At 50.0% G+C, this 20,438-nt stretch overlaps 1 protein-coding gene across 8 annotated transcripts in view; it reads right to left on the bottom strand.

Annotated features, from left to right (window-relative positions):
- LOC140403322 (adhesion G protein-coupled receptor E3-like) overlaps positions 1 to 20,438 on the bottom strand; it is a 74,387-nt gene that overhangs the window by 23,506 nt on the left and 30,443 nt on the right. The window contains exons 4-9 of one of the 8 annotated variants that reach the window (XM_072491174.1): positions 19,610 to 19,759; positions 11,705 to 11,851; positions 5,525 to 5,668; positions 4,583 to 4,735; positions 4,168 to 4,305; positions 2,913 to 3,065 (exon numbers count right to left, since the gene is read on the bottom strand). In XM_072491174.1, the coding sequence (XP_072347275.1) occupies positions 2,913 to 3,065; positions 4,168 to 4,305; positions 4,583 to 4,735; positions 5,525 to 5,668; positions 11,705 to 11,851; positions 19,610 to 19,759 (885 nt within the window). The remainder of the gene's footprint in view (positions 1 to 2,912; positions 3,066 to 4,167; positions 4,306 to 4,582; positions 4,736 to 5,524; positions 5,669 to 11,704; positions 11,852 to 19,609; positions 19,760 to 20,438) is intronic. The other 7 variants (XM_072491178.1, XM_072491177.1, XM_072491176.1 and 4 more) reach the window with 7 other exon arrangements.

The raw sequence follows: 20,438 nt of genomic DNA on the forward strand, positions 1-20,438 counted from the left end.
TACAGTAAAAGCCTTACAAAGTGAAAGAGTGTCACATGATCCTCAGCCACTGAAAATTCAAATGTCTTTTGAAAAGCAACTGGTCACTCTGGGGATTGTAACACTGTCTCCTCTCAAATGGATGTAAAACATGACACTAATTGAATAAGTAGTGATTCGTAACCTCAATCAATTGTCTTTGAAGACAACTCAGCTGATCATCATGTCATTGTCCGTTGTGGGTGCTTGCTGTGTGTCAATTGGCTCCTCTGTTTACTGTGGGTGGTATTTCGCCAAAATAAATGATTTTAAGGACCAGTCGTAATTGACGCCCGTGTGACATCCCGCTGGAGGGCAGGAAAATTCCGGCTGGCCGCAACATCTGACTTTAATCTCGAGAATGAAATTACGATGAATTCAACTGTAATGCACATCACGTTCTCGCTCTTTCTGGGCAAGATCTAGACCACGCAACCATGAAGAGCCCTGGAAAATTGCAAACAGATTTGCGCCCCCTATTTTGGGCCTCACGTTGTTTTTCCGACGTATTAGGATTTGCGCAGGGGTAATGTGGCTGGAAAATTGCCCTTGTATCAAAACAATGACTACTTTTGGAAGGTCTAATACAGGTGGGGATTATACAGTATATGGCAGAACTCTTTGGAATATTGACAGGCAGAGAGATCATACAATTTACAGGAGGCCATTCGGCCCATCGAGTCTTCACCAGCCGTTCGAAAGAGCACCCCACATAAGCCCACGCCTCCACCCTATCCCCGTAACCCAGTAACCCAACCTAATCTTTTGGACACTAAGGGCAATTTATCACAGCCAATCAACCTAACCTGCACATCTTTGGACTATGGGAGGAAACCGGATCACCCGGAGGAAACCCACGCAGACACGGGGAGAAAGTGCAAACTCCATACAGACGGTCACCCGAGGCCGGAATTGAACCTGGGTCCCAGGAGCTGTGAGGCAGCAGTGCTACCCACTGGGCTACCGTGCCGTCCCTCGTACAGGTCCACAGGTCACTGAAAGTGGCAGCACAGGTGGATAAGTTGGTCAAGAAGGCATACAGCATGCTTACCTTCATCGACCGGGTCATTGAGTATAATAATTGGCAAATCATGCGGCAGCTGTACAGAACCTTAATGAGGCCACATTTGGAATATTGCATACCGTTCTGGTCACCACATTACCAGAAGGATGTGGAGGCTTTGGAGAGGGTACAGAAGAGGTTGCCTGGTATGGACTGTGAGTAGATAAACTCGGATTGTTTTCACTGGAACGGTGGAGGTTGAGGGGCGACCTGATAGAGATCTGCAAGATTATGAGGGGCATAGACAGAGTGGATAGTCAGAGGCTTTTTCCCAGGGTGGAAAATTCAATTACTAGGACACATAGGTTTAAGGTGCGAGGGGGAGAGTTTAGAGGTGATGTGCGAGGGAAGTGTTTTTACACTTATACAGATAGTAGGTGCCTGGAACTCGCTGTCAGGGGAAGTGGTGGAAGCTGGTATGACAGCAACGATTAATAGGCACCTTGACAAATACATGAACAGGATGGGAATAGAGGGATACCAGAATTGTAGAAGGCTTTAGTTTAGACGGGCAGTATGATTGGCGCTGGCTAGGAGGGCCGAGGGGCCTGTTCCTGTGCTGTACTGTTCTTTGTACATTGCAAAAAGTACTGAATTGGCTACAATGCACTTTGAGACATTCAGAATATGTGCTATGGAAATCCAAATCTCCCTCTGCTGACAGTGCAGGGTTGTGTGTTTGTGAATCTTTCATGAACAAAGAAAAGTACAGCACAGGAACAGGCCCTTCGGCCCTCCAAGCCTGTGCCGACCATGCTGCCCGACTAAACTACAATCTTCTACACTTCCTGGGTCCGTATCCCTCTATTCCCATCCTATTCATGTATTTGTCAAGATGCCCCTGAAATGTCACTATTGTCCCTGCTTCCACCACCTCCTCCGGCAGCGAGTTCCAGGCACCCACGACCCTCTGTGTAAAAAAACTTGCCTCGTACATCTCCTCTAAACCTTGCCCCTTGCACCTTAGGGCTCCAGGGGCTGTTTAGCACAGGGCTAAATCGCTGGCTTTGAAAGCAGACCAAGGCAGGCCAGCAGCACGTTTCAATTCCCGTACCAGCCTCCCCGAATAGGTGCCGGAATGTGGCGACTAGGGGCTTTTCACAGTAACTTCATTTGAAGCCTACTTGTGACAATAAGCCATTTTCATTTCACTGGGCTAGTTTAGCACACTGGGCTAAATCGCTGGCTTTGAAAGCAAACCAAGGCACACCAGCAACACTGTTCAATTCCCATATCAGCCACTCCGAACAGGCGCCGGAATGTGGCGACTAGGGGCTTTTCACAGTAACTTCATTGAAGACTACTTGTGACAATAACCGACTATTATATTAAACCTATGCCCCCTAGTAATTGACCCCTCTACCCTGGGGAAAAGCCTCTGACTATCCACCCTGTCTATGCCCCTCATAATTTTGTAGACCTCTATCAGGTCACCCCTCAACCTCCGTCTTTCCAGTGAGAACAAACCGAGTTTATTCAACCGCTCCTCATAGCTAATGCCCTCCATACCAGGCAACATGCTGGTAAATCTCTTCTGCACCCTCTCTAAAGCCTCCACATCCTTCTGGTAGTGTGGCGACCAGATGGTGCGAGAATCTCCGCCAGGCCAGCAGTTAATGTCCTTTCTGAATGGCCCCTGAGCATTGTGAACCCACGGCTGTATTGCCAGCGTGATCCGGCAGTTGTTATTCGGAAACTGGGCCCAGTCCACAGGGTCCTGAGAGGTCAAAGGTCGAGAGCGCAGCCACATGGCAGGCATCTGTGCTGGTTTAAGAGGGTCAAAGAGTCGCAACACTCTCATCCTTACTGCGAGGGACAATAGAATTGTTACCTTGACAGTGAGTCTCGCTTTTATTGGTATATGAAGGCTCGCCGTTGGCTGAGACAAAGCCTTCATCACAGGTACAGGAGAAAGATCCCACAGTATTGTTACAGCTGGAGTGAGGGCCGCAAACCTTCACTGCATCCAAACACTCATTATCATCTGTAATAAACAAGAAAATGATGTAAGTACGAAACTGTCAGGAGATTATTTAAACTGTTGCTTTTGTTGCGTGGGGGGGGCGGGGGGGGGGGGGGGGGCGGAGAGCAGTGAAGGATGGAAGTGCCAAAGTGTGGTAAAGGATTGGCTTGACTTTGGAGCCTCTGAGCCCCTGCCCACCCAGATCCCAACCCCCATCAGCTCGAGCCTGCTAAGCGGCCACCTCCAGAGGGCGCCCGACTGGACCTGTCTCGACTTGACCACCCCAACCGCACCCCCCCCCCCCCCACCCCCACCCACCCACCCCAGGGTCCTCTAGTCAGACACTCAAAGTCAACAGGAGCTAGGAACCAGGACAAGATGCAGCCAACAATACAAGGGATCAAGGAGGTGCGCTCCGAATGGTCCAAAGCAAACATACCGTCTTAATGCAGTAGGTGGGGGTGGGGGTGAGGGGTGGTGGGGTTGCTGTGTGGTGTTGGTTCAACAAAATAGCGGATAAACTATAGAGGCTTTCTATCTCAGCCCTGCCACACACACTTCTTGCGGTAAAATCTCTCCTGCTGGTATTGTTGGCTGTTCGCGGGGGGGTTTTCTTATTATTTATTCTCGGGATAGCCCTGGCAGGGCCAGCCTTGATTGTCCACCCCCTAATTGCCCTACCACTGAGTGGCCTGCTCGGCCAATTCAGAGGGGCAGTTAAGTGTCAACCAGGTTGCCATGGGCCTGTAGTCGTGTTTAGGCCAGGCTGCGTAAGGACAGCAGATTTCTTTCCTCGAAGACGGGAGGGGGGGGGGGGGGGGGGGCATTAGCTTTTATGACAAATGGCAATGGTTGCGTGGTCAATTTTCACCACCGGCAGGATTCGAACCTGGGCCCTCAGAACATTACCCCGGGTCTTTAGATCAGTGGCCATACCACTACGCCACCATGTGGCGCTACCACTGCGCTACGTATGATATATTCAGAACAGAGAAAGCAGCTCAAGGCTGAGCAAGCAAGCACACGGTGCTGTGAGCCGCTGGCAGCAACAGAATTGTTTGTCAGTATTGCCTGTAGGCCTCGTGGCCCAGCGTATTCCTTCCTGCTCCCTCAGTGTTCTTACCGACGCAGGGGGCTCTCATGGTCACCCGAGTGCCCCCGGAGGCTGAGGAAAATCCTTCGGAGCACTCGCAGTAGAACCGGCCAGCTTTATGGCGACACTCTGTATTGGGTCCACAGATACGGAATAGACAGAGATCGGCTGCAATGGATGTCAAAGAAAGACGCACAGGTTGAAAGAGGTCGGGGGGGAGACAGACAGAGAAAAAGGAATGACGAACAATGTACAAGAACATTAAAAACCCGTCGTTTATTCTCCATCCTGGCTCAGAGGGCAGCAGTCTCACCTCTCAGTCAGGACGCTGTGGGCTCAACGCCCACTCCAGGAACGACAAATAGACATTTGGACCTTGGGGTGATCACAGAATCACAAGACTCTAATTCTGGAGCTCATAGTGAGGAAGAATAATTTGTTTTACCTTTGCATTGAGTCGCTGTTTTATTGTTAAAGGTGTGTCTTCCATTGGTTGCGACAAAGCCTCGATGACACGTGCAGTTGAAGCTTCCCCTCGTATTCTCACAGCTGGCATTATGGCCACAGGCGTCCGGCTGGTCCGAGCACTCATTAATGTCTGCAATGATCAACAAAGCGACTTAACGAGCTTAAGACGGCCGGCGAGAGATTTATTCCCCAAACCCCAGTGGTTGTTGGAGCAGGGACTGCGGGACGAGGTGCTCGTTGGCGAGGAGGAAGTCCGAGCTTTGAAAACAGTGCTCGGCAATGACCCTATATCTACACTGTCATGTGAGCGTCCCTTGAAGAAATGTTTTTGTCTTATCGCAAGGCTTCAGTGATGTCATTGTGTGGGTGGAGCTGGGCTGTGGCTCTGGGAGTTGGTCTTACTTTTGTTTTGAGTTGATGGGGCACGGTAGCACAGTGGTTAGCATTGTTGCTTGACAGCGCCAGGGTCCCGGGTTTGATTCCCAGCTTGGGCCACTGTCTGTGCGGAGTCTGCACGTTCTGCCCCGTGCCCGCGTGGATTTCCTCCGGGTGCTTCGCCCCCCCCCCCCCCCCGAACAGTCCAAAGACATGCTGGCTTAGGTGGATTGGCCACGCTAAAAATTGTCCCTTGGTGTCCAAAGATGTGTAGGTTACGTTTACAGGTTTGTGGGACTGGGGCAAGGGAGTGGGCCAAGGTTAGGATGCTCTTTCGGACGGTCGGTGCGGACTCGATGGGCTGAATGGCCTCCTTCCCTGTAGGGAGTCTGTGACTGCTTATCACTGTGCATAAATTGGCTGCCATGTTGCGACATCACAACAGTGACTGGACTTTATTGGTTATAAAGCGCTTTGGGAAAGGTTGCGTGTCATTTGCTGAAATATTTTCGGGCTTCATTGCGAAGCAAAGTGATGGTATTACCTTGACACGTTGTTTTATGAGTAGAGTCATGTTGTTCAGTGGTTGAGGCAAATCCTTTCTTACAGGTGCAGGTGAAACCCCCCTGTGTGTTGGTGCATGCTGCATTCAAACCACATTGATCGTTACCAAAACACTCGTTGATATCTGGAATGAAGAAACAACGTTCTAACCTCCTTGAACGGCCGCATGTGTCGACCATCCCTCAGCCCTGCTCGCGCTTCTGGAGAAGCCAAAGAATGAATTTCGATAGTCCTTCAGAACCATGCTGCAAGTCACGTGCCACATGGGTTTCGCAAGCCGGCTTTTTCGGTCAATAGACTCAAAACTGACCCTTGACCTCAACCCCATTTCCCCCTCCGACCCCCAAATTCCTTGATTCCCTTAGGAGTCCAAATAATCTACCAATCTCGGCCTTGAATATGCTCAACAACCGAGTACCACACACCGCTCCAGAGTGGGACATTCCAAAGGTCCACAACCCTCGGAGAGACAACGGCCAACAGCAGGGGGCAGTGGCTTCTCTTTTTGCTGTACATTCATGGAATGTGGGCGTCGCTGGCTGGCCCATCCCTAATTGCCCTTGCACACGCTAGAGGGCAGTTAATCATAGATCATAGAATTTACAGTGCAGAAGGAGGCCATTCGGCCCATCGAGTCTGCACCGGCTCTTGGAAAGAGCACCCTACCCAAGGTCAACACCGCCACCCTATCCCCATAACCCAGTAACCCCACCCAACACTAAGGGCAATTTTGGACACTAAGGGCAATTTATCATGGCCAATCCACCTAACCTGCACATCTTTGGACTGTGGGAGGAAACCGGAGCACCCGGAGGAAACCCACGCACACACGGTGAGGATGTGCAGACTCCGCACAGACAGTGACCCAAGCCAGAATCGAACCTGGGACCCTGGAGCTGTGAAGCAATTGTGCTATCCACAAGGCTACCGTGCTGCCCCAAGAGCCAGCCGCATTCCTGTGGAGTGTCGTGTAGGCCAGACCAGGTAGCGATGGCAGATTTCCTTCCCTGAAAAGGGCCCTTCGTGACCCACTGCATTTCTGAGGCAATCGGCATCAGATTTTTATTGAATTCAGATTTGGCGTGGTGGGATTCGAACCCGGGTCCCCAGGACATTTCCCTCGGTTGCTGGATTACTAGCCCTATGGCCATTGTGTCTCCATTGCCTTTGTTATGGGTTGAGGAGGGTTCCTGCACCGGGGGGGGGGGGCCTCTGATGGGGTCTGGTCCGCGATCGGTGCCCACCGATCGGCAGGCCAGCCTCTCTAAAGGAGGACCTCCTTTCCTCCGCCGCCCCGCAAGATCCATCCGCCATCTTCTTGTGGGGCGGCCTCGGGGAGGACGGCAACCATGCATGCACGGGTGACGTCATTTATGCGACGCCGGCCGCGTCATTGATGCAGCTCTGCTTTTTACGCGGCGCCAAGGCGCAGCGCGTGTAAAATACGCAACGCCGCTCCTAGCCCCCCGGGGGCGGGCGAATAGGGGGCTGGGAACGGGCTCCGACGCCGGAGTGAACACTCCGGTTTTCACTCCGGCGTCGGGACTTTGTCCCCATTTCGGAGTATCGCGCCCCCAAAGTCTATACTGTCATGGGAATGTCCCTTTAAGAAATGTTTCTGTCTTATCACATGGCTTCAGTGATGTGATTGTGTTGGTGGAGCTGGGCTGTGGCTCTGGGAGTTGGTTTTACTTTCGCTTTGAGTCTCAACTGGTTTTGTTCTGCACAGGTTAAAAGAAGGTTTTTTTCCTCTATCTGCATTTTAAAAGCTGCTTCCAGACTGCTTGATAACTTGAAAATAAATAACTGTTTTCTGGAAGAAATTTAAACCTGCTGTTTTGGGAAGGAAACAGGGGCACCCAGACCAGATCTTGAGTGCCCTGTGCTGGGAAACCCCTTTGAAAAGGGTGTCTGGTTTATGGGATCTTGTTATTAAATTGGAACAGTTAAAGGTGGAATTTATTAAGGGTTATACATAGAGTACTGTAGCTGTGTGGGGCATTTATGTTGGTAGTTGATAAAAATGCTTACTGTGTGTGTTTTTATAAAAATGTTAACTACATTTGTAGAATAAACTTTGTTTTTGATTAATAGTGCTGAAGGCCTCTGTGAAATAATACTCGAAAGGCAGGCCCTTGTACTCCCCGTAACCAAAATCAATAAACGTTGTAGCGCAGGTGAACCCCATGATATAGTTTGGAGTTTTCTAAAGCCTGGCCCATATCAATGCCTTGAAAATATCAAGCTCCTTTCTCTTCTTCACTCAATGTGAATGGCACCTTTCTACATGGGTTAACTGATTGTAGAATCATGCAGAGCTGATGGAGACAATTTGGCTCATCCTGCCGAGTTCCAAAGAACCCCACTCTTTTCCCATAGCCCTGCTCTATCATTCCATTGATGGAGAGGACATTGCCAGAATCCTTTTGAGGCGTCGAGTCTGGTGAAGAGCTTGACGCGAGCCATCTCACATGTGAGCTCTTCATGCTTGGGAATTGGATAATGCTCCCTCATGATATTGCGATTTGGATCCTTGGGATCAATGCAAATTTCAATTCGCCGGAACACTTTTTTACACATACCATGGAGCTGACCCAGTCGGTCGGTTCTGTGACTTTGGAAATCACTCCTTGGTTCTGGAGGTCCTGCAGCTGCTGCTTGAGGCGGTCCTTAAGGGGCGCTGGGACCCTGCGAGATGCGTGCACCACAGGCGTGGCATTCGGTTTTAATAAAATCTTGTAGGTGTACGGGAGCGTGCCCATGCCCTCGAAGACGTCGTGGTACTGGTTGATAATGGCGTCGAGCTGCGCCCTGAAGTCGGTGTCCTGAAAGGCAGACGCGTCAGCAGGAGAGAGAGAGTGAACTCTCTGAACTAGGTTCAACAGCTTGCATGCCTGCGCGCCAAGCAGGGAGGCTTTCGAGGAGCCCACAATTTCAAAGGGAAGGATGGCTTTGCGTGACCTGTGCATCACTTGAAGTTGGCATGAGCCACTGGCAGCAATGGCATTGCCATTATAATCTAATAGCTGGCAGGCTGATGGAAGGATGGCTGGTTTGACACGAAGGCTTTGGAGGTCAGACCGCGCAATGAGATTGGCGGAGGCACCAGTGTCCAGGCGGAATCGTATTTGGGACCGGTTGACCGTAAGGGTGACACACCACTCATCGTCTGGATCGATGCTGTATACTGATAGAGGCTGGATTCTTTGCTTCGGGGACACCCTGTTTTTTGTAATGATATCGACTTGAAAAGGCACCTTCGGGTCCTCGGTGTCAATATCGGGTAGCAGGTCCGAATCGGACTCGGTGACCGTGGGTTGAATGGACCGGACATTCCTGCGAGGCTGGCTGGAGCGACAAGAGTTGGCAGGCTGAGCTGATCTGTATAAAGCAGCATAGTGGCCAAGTTTACTACATCTCAGGCATCGTCGGGATTTGGCAGGGCATTGCCGCTTTAAGTTGCCGCATGTTGTAGCGTTAGTGCGTTCGCTGCGCCACCGCGCATGCGCGGTGCGGTCGTACGTGGTGCGCGCCTGCGCAGTACGTTCGTCGACGTCGCCGTCCCCTCGTTCGGTGCGCACAAGCGCGGGAGTCCGCAAAAAGCACGCAAAATGGCCGCCCTCATCCAGGCTGAGGCCCTGGAGTTGCTCGATTGCTTGGACCCGTTCGGCCTCGTGGGGACCTTGCCACGGCGCCGTTTCAGCCGCTTGGATGTGGGAATACCGACTAATGGCGTGTTCGTGTAGCACGCAGGTCTCGATGGCGGTCGCTATGGTGAGCTGCTTTACTTTGAGGAGCTGCTGGCGTAGGGGGTCCGACTGAACACCGAAAACAATCTGGTCGCGTATCATGGAGTCGGAGGTGGGCCCGTAATTACAGGACTGCGCATGGATGCGGAGGTGGGTGAGAAAGGACTGGAAAGGCTCATCCTTACCCTCCAAATGCTGTTGGAATACACATCGCTCGAAACTTTCATTCACCTCGATGTTGCAGTGACTGTCAAACTTGAGGAGAACCGTCTTGAATTTTGATTTATCTTCACCATCAGCAAAGGTGAGAGAATTGAAAATGTGGATGGCATGTTCCCCGGCCGTGGATAGGAAGAGAGCGATCTTCCTGGTGTCTGAGGTATCTTCCCGGTCTGTGGCTTCAAGGTAGAGCTGGAAGCGTTGTTTGAATATCTTCCAGTTGGCCCCCAGGTTACCGGTGATGCGGAGCGGCGGCGGCGGGCGGACGCTGTCCATTTTGCAAGATGGCTGTATGCTGGTGGAAGGCAGATCACTTGCAGGAAGGTCTAAGATGTTCTAACATCCCTCAACTCCTGGTATCATGTTGTGTTGGGTGCTCTAGATCCGTGGAACACATACAGGCTACCAACACTTAAATAGTACAACACTATTTTATTAAGTTAGAAACTGTTGAACATGATTAAACTAAAGACCTATGCCTGTCCTAACCAGTCTATGCACTCAGCACATGATGAGGATCTGTGCTGCAGGCTGTAAGCTCTGTCCTTCTGAGAAGCTGCATCCCGAATGAGCGGGAACTCTGATGCCCTCTGTCTATATAGTGAGTGTGCTCTAACTGGTGATTGGCTACGGTGTTGTGCGTGTTGATTGGTCTTGCTGTGTGTCCATCAGTGTGTGTGTCTGCACCATGATATACTGGTGTATATTATGACCACATCCTTCAATATAGCTGCAGATGAAACCCCCAAGTGCGTTGGTGCACGTTGCATTCAAACCACACGGGTCTCTCTCACAGTCAAAGAACAAACAACAATACAGCGCAGGAACAGGCCATTCGGCCCTCCAAGCCTGTACTGGTCATGATACCAACCTTTGCCAAAGCCCTCAGCACTTCCTTGTGACGTATCCCTCTACACCCATCATATCCATGTATTTGTCAAAATGCCTTTTGAACGCCGATAATGTATCTGCTTCCACAGCCTCCCCTGGCCACGCGTTCCAGGCACTCCCCACCCTCTGTGTAAAAAACCTGCCTCGCACATCTCCTCTAAACTTTGCCCCATGGACCTTATACCTATGCCCCCTGGTGACTGACCCCTCCACCCTGGGAAAGAGTGCCTGCCCATCCACTCTATCCATGCCCCTCATAATCTTGTAGACCTCTATCAAGTCACCCCTCAACCTCTGTCTTTTTAATGAAAACATCTATTCAGCCTCTCCGCATAGCTAACACCCTCCATACCAGGCAACATCCTGGTAAACCTCCTCTGCACCCTCTCCAAAGCCTCCACACCCTTCTGGTAGTGTGGCGACCAGAATTGTGCGCAATATTCCAAGTGCAGCCTGACCAAGGTTCTATACAAAGTCGTCGATATTGCGAATACAAAATAATCTCAGAATCCTCCCGATCACCGGCCCTAGCTCCTGACTGAAGGGACGTTCCTGTCACATCTTCTGCAGAAGTCCAACCTTTGAGAAGGGGAAGGAAGCACTGCGTACAGCAAGTGATGTGCAGGGAATAGGTACTGAGGCAAGGTGGGGGGCGAGGGGGGGGGGGGGGGGGGAGTGGGGAGGGCGCTCTTTAGGGGCCTTCTTTCTGAAGGAGGTGGCTCTCATTCGGGGCTTGTCCACCTCCCGATTTCCCATCGGCACGCACTTTCCTCTGGGATAATGTGGGGATCGGTGGATGGTGGGCGGACGCGAGTTTCCAGTCCAGCCGTTAACTCGGAATGTGCGGAAAACTTAATCCTTGAGCTCTCCTGAGGTGGCAGAAATTTCACCGCGTCGCCATTCCTTCTGTTCGCAATGATTAATTAACCCTCATCCTCAGGGTTCATGCCTTCTGAAGACCTTCCACACCCCTCCCAAACCTACCAATTTTCTTTTCAGTTTCCTCCCAGTGAGGATGGCATTTTTCTGCACAAAATTGAATCTTACAGCGCCAAAGGAGGCGATTTGGGCCATTGCGCTGGCTGCTTGGCAGAGCAATTCACTTTGTCCCCTTCCACCGTTCCTTCCGTACAACCCTACAAATCTGCCTACTGAAGATCTTGATTCTCAATCTTGATCAAACGCTCCCCAGAGAAAATTCTATCCTTTGCCAGTGCACTGAGCCCTGTGTCTCTTTGAGCATTTTACTGAAAGGTGGATGAAAATTTTAGATGTTTCCACTCCAACAGAATAGTCTTTACCTCGGCATTGGGTCTTTGTTTTATCGGTAAAGGTACGCTCCCCAGTTGTTGACACCAATCCATCATCGCAGGTGCATTCAAAACCTCCAAACTTGTTGGTGCATGTTGCATTCAAACCACATGGGTTTGTCTCACACTCGTTGATATCTGGAACAATAATCAATTTATTAATCCTGGACACGAACATTGCTGGAAGGGGAGACGTGCTGCCAAAGTTTTTCACATTGCACTCATCAGGACGAACGCAACAGTGCCAAATTTCAAATGATCGCAACAATTTACACGGCAGAGGAACAGAAATGCTGATTGGCTGGCATGTTGAATTTGATTGGCTGAAGCATTGCCGTGGAGAACTCGAAGGGGAACTGCAGGCGCCCCAAGCTCCCCAAGGATGGTTCCACCAAGGTCATTCTGAGTGCTCCGAACCCTGTGATGCTTTGACTTTTTAATGGAAGGCCAATGAATGTTTTGGATGTTGTTTCTCCAGCACAATAGTCCAGCACTGAGCCTTTGTTTTATCGGTAAAAATATGTTCCCCGGTGGTTGAGACAAACCCTTGATTAAAGACGCAAAGCAGAAGGCTTGATCACGTTTCTTTTGTTTGCAGAGAAGGGGGGCCCTGCGAATAAATATATGTCACTTCCAGCAAGCGTAATGAGCGGTGTCTCAAGCTTGACTAATTATCTTAAACTGGTTGTTCGTGGAGCTATTAACACGCTCAGGATTCTTCAGAAAGTGCTGCCCAATCGTGGAATCATATCACAATAAATGTTTTGTTTTGCATGCAAGGGACTTAACTCGAATACTGGGAAAATCAATCTTAATCAAGGATAAACCAAAGGCACAGTGTGGAGGCAAAGACAGCTGCTGCCCCATGCAGACAATCCACCTCTTTTTCAGCAGATGTCTGAGAATGGTCTGTTTAGCATGAACAATGCAGTTAGGTTTTGCGGCATTTTTGCATTACCCAGGAGTTTGGGGAGCCTATACTCCCCTGTCGCTTGTTTTCTCCAGGGCAGCACCTCGGCTAATCAGATCGACTTGCCAACCAATCAGCATCCATCTCCGCCCCCCCCCCGGTATAAGTTGTCGTGATCGTTTGAAATTTGGTATTCTTGCCTTTGTCAGCAACGTGCCTCTCCTTTCCATAATCTTCAGGTTATCTACTCCCAAAGCGACAGTCCCGAACACCTTCATGTGCTGATCGCCTCTCACCACTGTTCCAAATTCTGACCGGACAGGACATGGGGGTTCCTGTCACGTTTACCCTCCTGGGTCATGGCTCCGTTGTCGAGCGGTCAGATTTAGCCAGCTTCAACCCAATTCGGCACCCTGTGCACCAAGCAGAATGGCTGGGACGAAGTACCAGCAACAACGACAACTTGCCGCAGTTCCGATGATATAAAACGTCCCAGCATGCTTCACAGGAGCGTTAGCAAACGCCGCTTGACACTAAATTCTTAATCCAGATCGAATGTGCTCTAACTGCTGCGAGCAAACCGTGTGGGCACTTTGAACATCTGCTGAAAAAGAGGCGGGTTTTCTGCATGTTGCTGCTGCAGTCTTTGCCTCCACACTGTGCCTTTGCTTCATCCTTGACTCAGATGAATTTTCCCAGTAGTTAAGTCCCTTCTTGCGAGCCAATTAAAAACACCAGATAAATTGAAGCATCTTGCATTCGACCCACACATGTTTGGCCTGTGGCATCTGCTGCTACCTGGAAAGAAAAATATCCTCTCGGCCTACCCAACTTACTGACCACCTCCCAGTCCACCTCTGGCTCGAGAGCTCAGGACGTACCTCACCACCCAACGACGTAATGGTCTCTTCACAAAAGCAATGCTGGCCTTCAATTTCCATGCAGACAAATCAAACCAGCAAAAAAAGTAGTTTGGGGAATGAGTCGGTGGAATTAATTTGAGGCAGTTGCAGAACAATGCGCCATGGAACCAACCAGGATAGACGTTATTTTGTGTCACAAGACAGAGTTACTTGGCTATCTCATGGCATGGGATCTTCGAGGAAAGAGTGATCATAATATGATGGAATTTCATAATGAGTTTGAAAATGGTGCAGATTAGTCCAAAACTAGGGGATTGAACCTAGGGAATTGAAAACTAGGATACTGAACCAGTGGGACTCATTTAGAATGCTGATGTCAGCCCTCGCTGAGCTTCTGGCTGTCCCAAAAGGTCTGATCTTCTGATTGTGCCAAAGACTACCACAGCATCAGAGGGAGGCAAGATGCACCCTGGGCAGAGGTGCCCCTCACTTCATTGACGGCAAACTGGGATCTAATGATGAATGATACGGGGGAGAGGAGGGAGGTCAGGAGGTGGGAGTAGGCCACCAGGCCCTGCGAAAAGGGCACCCTGCCTGGTCATCATCATCTTCCGTGACCTCCACTTCCTCCTCCTCCCTCACCTCCATGTTTCTCGCTGGATGAGTTGTGATGTATCAGGGCCTCAAGATCCACGCTTCTCTGAAGGGGGCCATGTTATGGAGTGCGCAGTGGAAGAGGCCACCAACAATGGCCAAGGCTCCTGCATGAGCACATTGGGGGGCATCACTCAATAGGTCCAGGCATCAGAATGGCACATTTAGAAGTTGAAGACATACTCTGTGGTTGCCTTACTGATCAAGTGACATTGATTGCGTCGCTTCTGTGCGTCTGTCTGAGGTTCCCAGAGAGGAGTGGGTAGCTATGTCTTCAATATCTCTTGTCCCCGAGGATCGGACCCACACACTTTGGGCCTTGGGGTCCAGATCTGAGGCAGTCTAAACTGGCTCAAAGGATGGCAGAAGCATGGTAGCTGCCAGGAACGTGATTGCGCACGTGGAGGAAGCTCCTGTTGTGGTGACAGTCCTGTGCAACGCTGAGCGAGTAGAAGGTCAATTTCATTGGCCAGTCTTTGAGTGCCTCGATGGCCATGTGCGTGCGATCGTTGATGCCCTGCGACTGGGGGAATCCAGAAATGGCGGCGGACGCCCTTGCCCTCTGTGCCAGCGAGGCTGTGTGTGATGCAATATGAATGTGCTCCGGCAATGAGGGCATCAGTGACGGGTGTGCTGTTGCGATTTGCCATTCAGATTTGCAGCTGATCCTTGGAGTAAGGCACAATTTTTTAAAAATGTTCAAGCTACAGCGACGTTGATGGCCACCGATAGCGTCCAGTGACTTGTGCTGCAGGGTGTGAGGCACGATAGCACAGAATTGTGTTGTGACCATCTGCCTGGAGACTCACTCCACCACCAGGTCTCGGTCACCTCCAAGTAGTTCATTCTTTGGTGGCGTTGAGGCTATGGCCTGCTCTCTTTCCCCTCCCATGCACAGCTACTGCCCGGGATCCCACTCTTCCTGTCGAGGATGTTGTCCCTCATCGCCCCAGAATTTGCCACTCGCATCTCCATTGTCGGCTGCATCCTTCCTACGAAGCAGGTGGATGCTCTAGTCCCCTTGGCAGTCTTCTCCCATGTTCCTCTGCTCCCCGGAGCCAAGGGATGCCAACCATATCCAATATCCAAGCGCTGTCCACTCCTCTGGCCACCTGCATACCGCCGAGGAGACATATACTGACTGATCGCTGAGTCGCCCTCTACCCCACTGACCTTCATATGCGTCTGGGGTGATGCCCTTGGATAGCGTTGAATGGCTCCCCACTCTGTACCCACATTCCATCAGTTCACCCGCAATGGATAACAATTATAACTCAACCCATGCCAGTTATAAAACCCTGGGAGCCTTGACAATGATCCCACACACAATCCCACCAATGAGCATAATAGTTAACATGAAGTTATATAACTTATGAACCACTAGTCATGATTCAAGGATTCAACTCTCAGGGCAGGGACCTACGTCCTTTTCTCTGTAAAGATGACAATTGATCAAACTCCCCAGGAACCACATCCCCATTCTCCATTGAGGCTTCTAATTCCTCATTTGCCCTTTTGCTTCGCTGATTACTTTGAGGTGTCACAGCTTACCCTGGTCATACCAAGTAGGACCTCTGATTCAATGGAAGGCCCATTTCTGTGTCCATGTATTTATGGTGTATTTTTGAAAACTTCAATGGCAGAGGTCCAGTTACTGAAACTAACCACTGAAGCGCAAGTATAAGTTGGCCACTCATCTTTCCTTTGTCTTGTCTCACACCAGGATTAAAAATTCCCGTGATGTTTCCATTGATCCGTGACAATCAGCATTGACCTCATCAGGATTACTTAACTAACTTGGGATTGAGAGAAATGTTGAAGGAGTCATGGGACGGTGGGGATGACATGTATAATTCTCCAGGATTACGAGGCTCAGTGGTTTAATAGCCTAGTAGTTAGGATACTGTGACCAGTAACCTGGAGGTGAGGAGTTCAAATCCCAATGGTGGGAGATAGTGAAACTGAGCTCAGTAAATTCAAGCTGTGCCCAGAAAATGGGGCATGTTAAAAATCTGACTACTTCATGCATGACTTGCGGGCAAAGGGAATCGGTCATCCTTATAACTTTAGTCAATATAATTTTAGTCCAATTCAATATGACTCATGCTAATGCCCTCAATGTGGGTAATGAGGGATAGGAGCATTTACAAGTCTGTCTCCTTTAGATAGTTGTTTCTCATCAACACAGGTAGATATTTCAATTAACAGCAATATTTCCAGTGGAGAACCTTTTGGTTGTGGCCCAGATCCTGTAGCTGCTCATGGAGGATACTGCTGTTTTGAAGACTATGATGTGCACCACCAGTCCTGGAGTACACGAATTGCAACAGAGACTTAGAACATTGCAAGTTCCTGACGGGAAAAGCAGATCAAGTCTATCTCGCCCACTCTTAGAAGCACCAACATTTCATCATCACCGGCAACGCGTACATTAAAAATTAAGCCATTTTTTGAAATCAGCTCAGGGCCTCCCTGCACCTTGGGTTGCCTGAGCCAAATCACCAGCAGACACGTTCACCCATCACCTGGAGCCAACGTCTCCTTCAGAAACGCGCTCCAGATCCAGCCAGATGGGAGTTTAACATCTGCCAGAGGTCAGAAGCAACCGTAGACAGCCTGAAACCCGAGCGCAGAATGTTCGCACCATAAATCTTCAAATTACGATGCGCTTTGTAACGCCACGGCTGTGAGTGTTCAGTTGGCAAGGCGTTTGGCTTTCGACTGTATATTGACAAAAAGATTGGAGTCCCGCTAAGTTCTAATTATCCTTGCATCTCGTAAAGCTAACATGAGAAGCTGAACTGGGCCCGTGCTTGGAACACTGGGCATGTTACCATGGAGACCAGCCAAATAGCAGCCCAATCCAAAACAAAGAAAAACAGAATTGGTCACCCATTCCTTTCTCCCTAACAGCATGCTGACAATCACAGGTGGCTTCAGAACGTACCAACGTATGAATATTAAGAACCTTACTCTGCAAGGGCACCCATCTGTAACAATTCGATTGAGATTTATGGATTGGTTGAGGCCGATGTAAAAGGTTGCAGTACCAACGAAAGATGAATTCCGAGTTGCAGATCTATCATCCAACCACAAGGGCAATGCAAGATTGACACGGAGTAATCTTGATATCACCACATTAACACTGTGTTGAACATGCCTGGTCCTTTTTCTTTTAGCCTTGTTTACGTCCATTTTTTCTGCTGCCTCGCGTCAGTGATTGAATCCTCCCTGAATTTGGTTCCACAGACTCCTAGTGCCCTTCATTATCTCACCCAAATTGACACCCGATGCACTGCCTTCAACATTCACTCCCTCATTCACTACTGGCGCCCAGTGGCGGCCGTCTGCCCCAATCAGAAAATAGACTGCAGCAACTCACCAGGGCTCCTCAGACAACACGTTCCAGACACGTGACCACGACCCATCTAGAAGGAGCAGGGCAGCAGGCACACGGGAAGGCCGCCCACTTGGAAGTTCCCCTCCAAGCCACTCACCACCCCGACTTGGAAATACATCGGCCGTTCCTTCACGGTCGCTGAATTCCCTGAACTCCGTCACTAACAGCTCCGTGAGTGTACCTTCCCCACGCAGAGTGCCGCCGTTCAAGAAGGCAACTCAACACTGCCTGCTCATAGAGCAATAAGGAATGGATAACAAAGGCTGCTTTGCTGGTGGTGTGAACATCCCACGAAAGAACAAAAAAAAGTACGACTTTGAGCCACATGACTTACTTCCAAGTGTGTAACATCGCTTGTCACCGCCTCAGCCCATCTGATGCTGAAACTGACCTCCATACTTTTGTTACATCCAGACTCGATTATTCCAGTGGTCTCCAGGCCTACCTCCCATCTTGCGCCCTCCATAATGTCCGGCAGAACTCAATCGCAAACTCTGCTGCTCCGGAGGCTAACTCACGCCACGTGCCGTTCATCCACCGCCCTTGCACTCAACAGACCTTCAATGGCGCTCGGCACAGCAAATTCTCATTTGTGTTTTCACATCCCTCCACGGCCTCATCCCTCCCTAACTCTGCCATCTCCTCCTGCACCAAACCCTCTCTGATCTCTGTCCCTTCCATTCTGAATCTTTAGCAACCCCAATTTTAAGTGCTTAATATGCTGTTGCTGCTTCACCAGCTCCTAGTGGGTAATAAAGTGCTCTTTCTGCACCTTTGACTTTGTCTTCGGTGCCATAGAATTCCTACATCTGCAGAAGGAGGCCATTCGGCCCATTGAGTCATAGAATCATAGAATTTACAGTGCAGAAGGAGGCCATCGAGTTTGCACCGGCTCTTGGAAAGAGCACCCTACCCAAGGTCCACACCTCCACCCTATCCCCATAACCCAGTAACCTCACCCAACACTAGGGGCAGTTTTGGACACTATAGGCAATTTAGCATGGCCAATCCACCTAACCCGCACATCTTTGGACTGTGGGGGGAAACCGGAGCACCCGGGGGAAACCCACGCACACACGGGGAGGATGTGCAGACTCCGCACAGACAGTGACCCAAGCCGGGAATCGAACCTGGGACCCTGGAGCTGTGAAGCAATTGTGCTATCCACAATGCTACCGTGCTGCACCGACCCTCTGAAAGAGCACCCTACTTAGGCCCACTCCCCCTGCCCTATTCCCCTAACTCCACCTAACCTGTGTCAAGCATATTCTGCTCAGGCCTGTATTTAGTGACACTCCAACTGGGTGAGGCAGTGGCGTAGTGACATTGTTAGGGGACTAGTGAATTAGAGCAATACTCTGGAGGCATGGGTTCAAATCCCATCTCTGCATCCCACGAGGCAAAAAAAAAACAGGGAAATAAGGGAGGTGGTATTGTGTACATTCAAATAGAATGCCAGTTAAAAATTACAATTGAAGAATGCCGGTCCCAGCTGTGGTTTTTTTCCCCCCTTCCTTCTGGGAGATGCGTTCAAGAAAATATCTGGAACTGAAAGTCCAATGTTGACAATGAGACAACTGCTTGAGGAAAGAAAGCCACATCTGGTTCATGAATGTCCTTTAGGGAAGGAAATCTGCTGCCCTTACCCGGTTTGGCCTTCATGGGACTCCAGGCCCCGCTCTTTCCTGAAACCCAGTTCAAGGGCAATTAGGGACGGGCAACAAATGCTGGCCCAGCCCAGCGAGGCCCACACGCGCATAGAATCCGTACAGTGCAGAAGAAGGCCACTCGGCCCGTCGAGTCTGCACCGACCCTGCATGAATAAAAAAAAAGTTGGGTTGTCTGCCTCATCCTCGAGGTCATGAATGATAACACTGGCATTCCCCCTTCTGAATGTTGATCTTCATCAGCGGCAAGGTCGTTTAGTCAGTGATTATCTCCTTTGTGGACAAGGCGGACAGTTCCTGACATACTCAACGGAATTATTCACACCAACGATACACGGTTTAACTCTCGCTCAGTTTAGGATGGGGTCATCATGCTTTGAAAGGGCCCAGTAATATTCTTACCTATGCACCCTGCATTACCATCTGTAAAGTTAGTTAATCCTGAACTGGTGATGAATCCTTTCATGCAGAGGCAGTAGAAACTCCCCAGTGTGTTATAACAAAGTGCATTTTCCCCACATACTGGTGGCTTTTGGTAACATTCATTATTTTCTGTAATAAATATGAAATGGACATGTGAATATCATCCATGAGCAACATTGTGGTACAGCCCCCTCCTCATCCCCCCTCTCCCGTATAGTTTCAACCGGTCTGTATTCCAAGTGCTGATAGCCAGTGATCAATTGAACATTTTCTGAGAGTTTGCCAGTGACCTGTGAGTGGACAGCGTAATCGCAAACACAAAGGAACAGGCCCAACTGGAAAGCTTTAAGTTTGAACCATTGAGTGAAGAGTTTCTACGTCAATGTTTGAGAGCCCTATATTTGCCGACAGTGACACAACAGAACGCCTCTCAACTGCTCAGGGACCAAATATGCTAAACGGCGTTTTGCTGAAGGTCATATTCAAATGAGGACTTGAACAAAGAACACAAGATTCAGGTGCAGGAGCCGGCCATTCGGCCCGTCGAGCCTGCTCCGCCATTCGATGCCTTCGTTGGCTGAACTTGGGCTTCAGTGCCATTTGACCCCCCCCGTTCGCCATAACCCATGATTCCCGGGGAGACGGAAGACATTAAATGTATTGAACGATGGAGCAGCCACACCTCTCTGGGGTCGAAGATTCCAAAGGCTCACAAGCCTGTGAGTGAAGTAATTTCTCCTCACCTCAGTCCTAGATGATTGGCCCCCTTATCCTAAGACTGTTCCCCCGTCACTTCACCACCCGTGTT

Source organism: Scyliorhinus torazame, chromosome 27, assembly GCF_047496885.1.
Source record: "Scyliorhinus torazame isolate Kashiwa2021f chromosome 27, sScyTor2.1, whole genome shotgun sequence".
In the NCBI taxonomy this organism is placed as follows: Eukaryota; Metazoa; Chordata; class Chondrichthyes; order Carcharhiniformes; family Scyliorhinidae; genus Scyliorhinus; species Scyliorhinus torazame.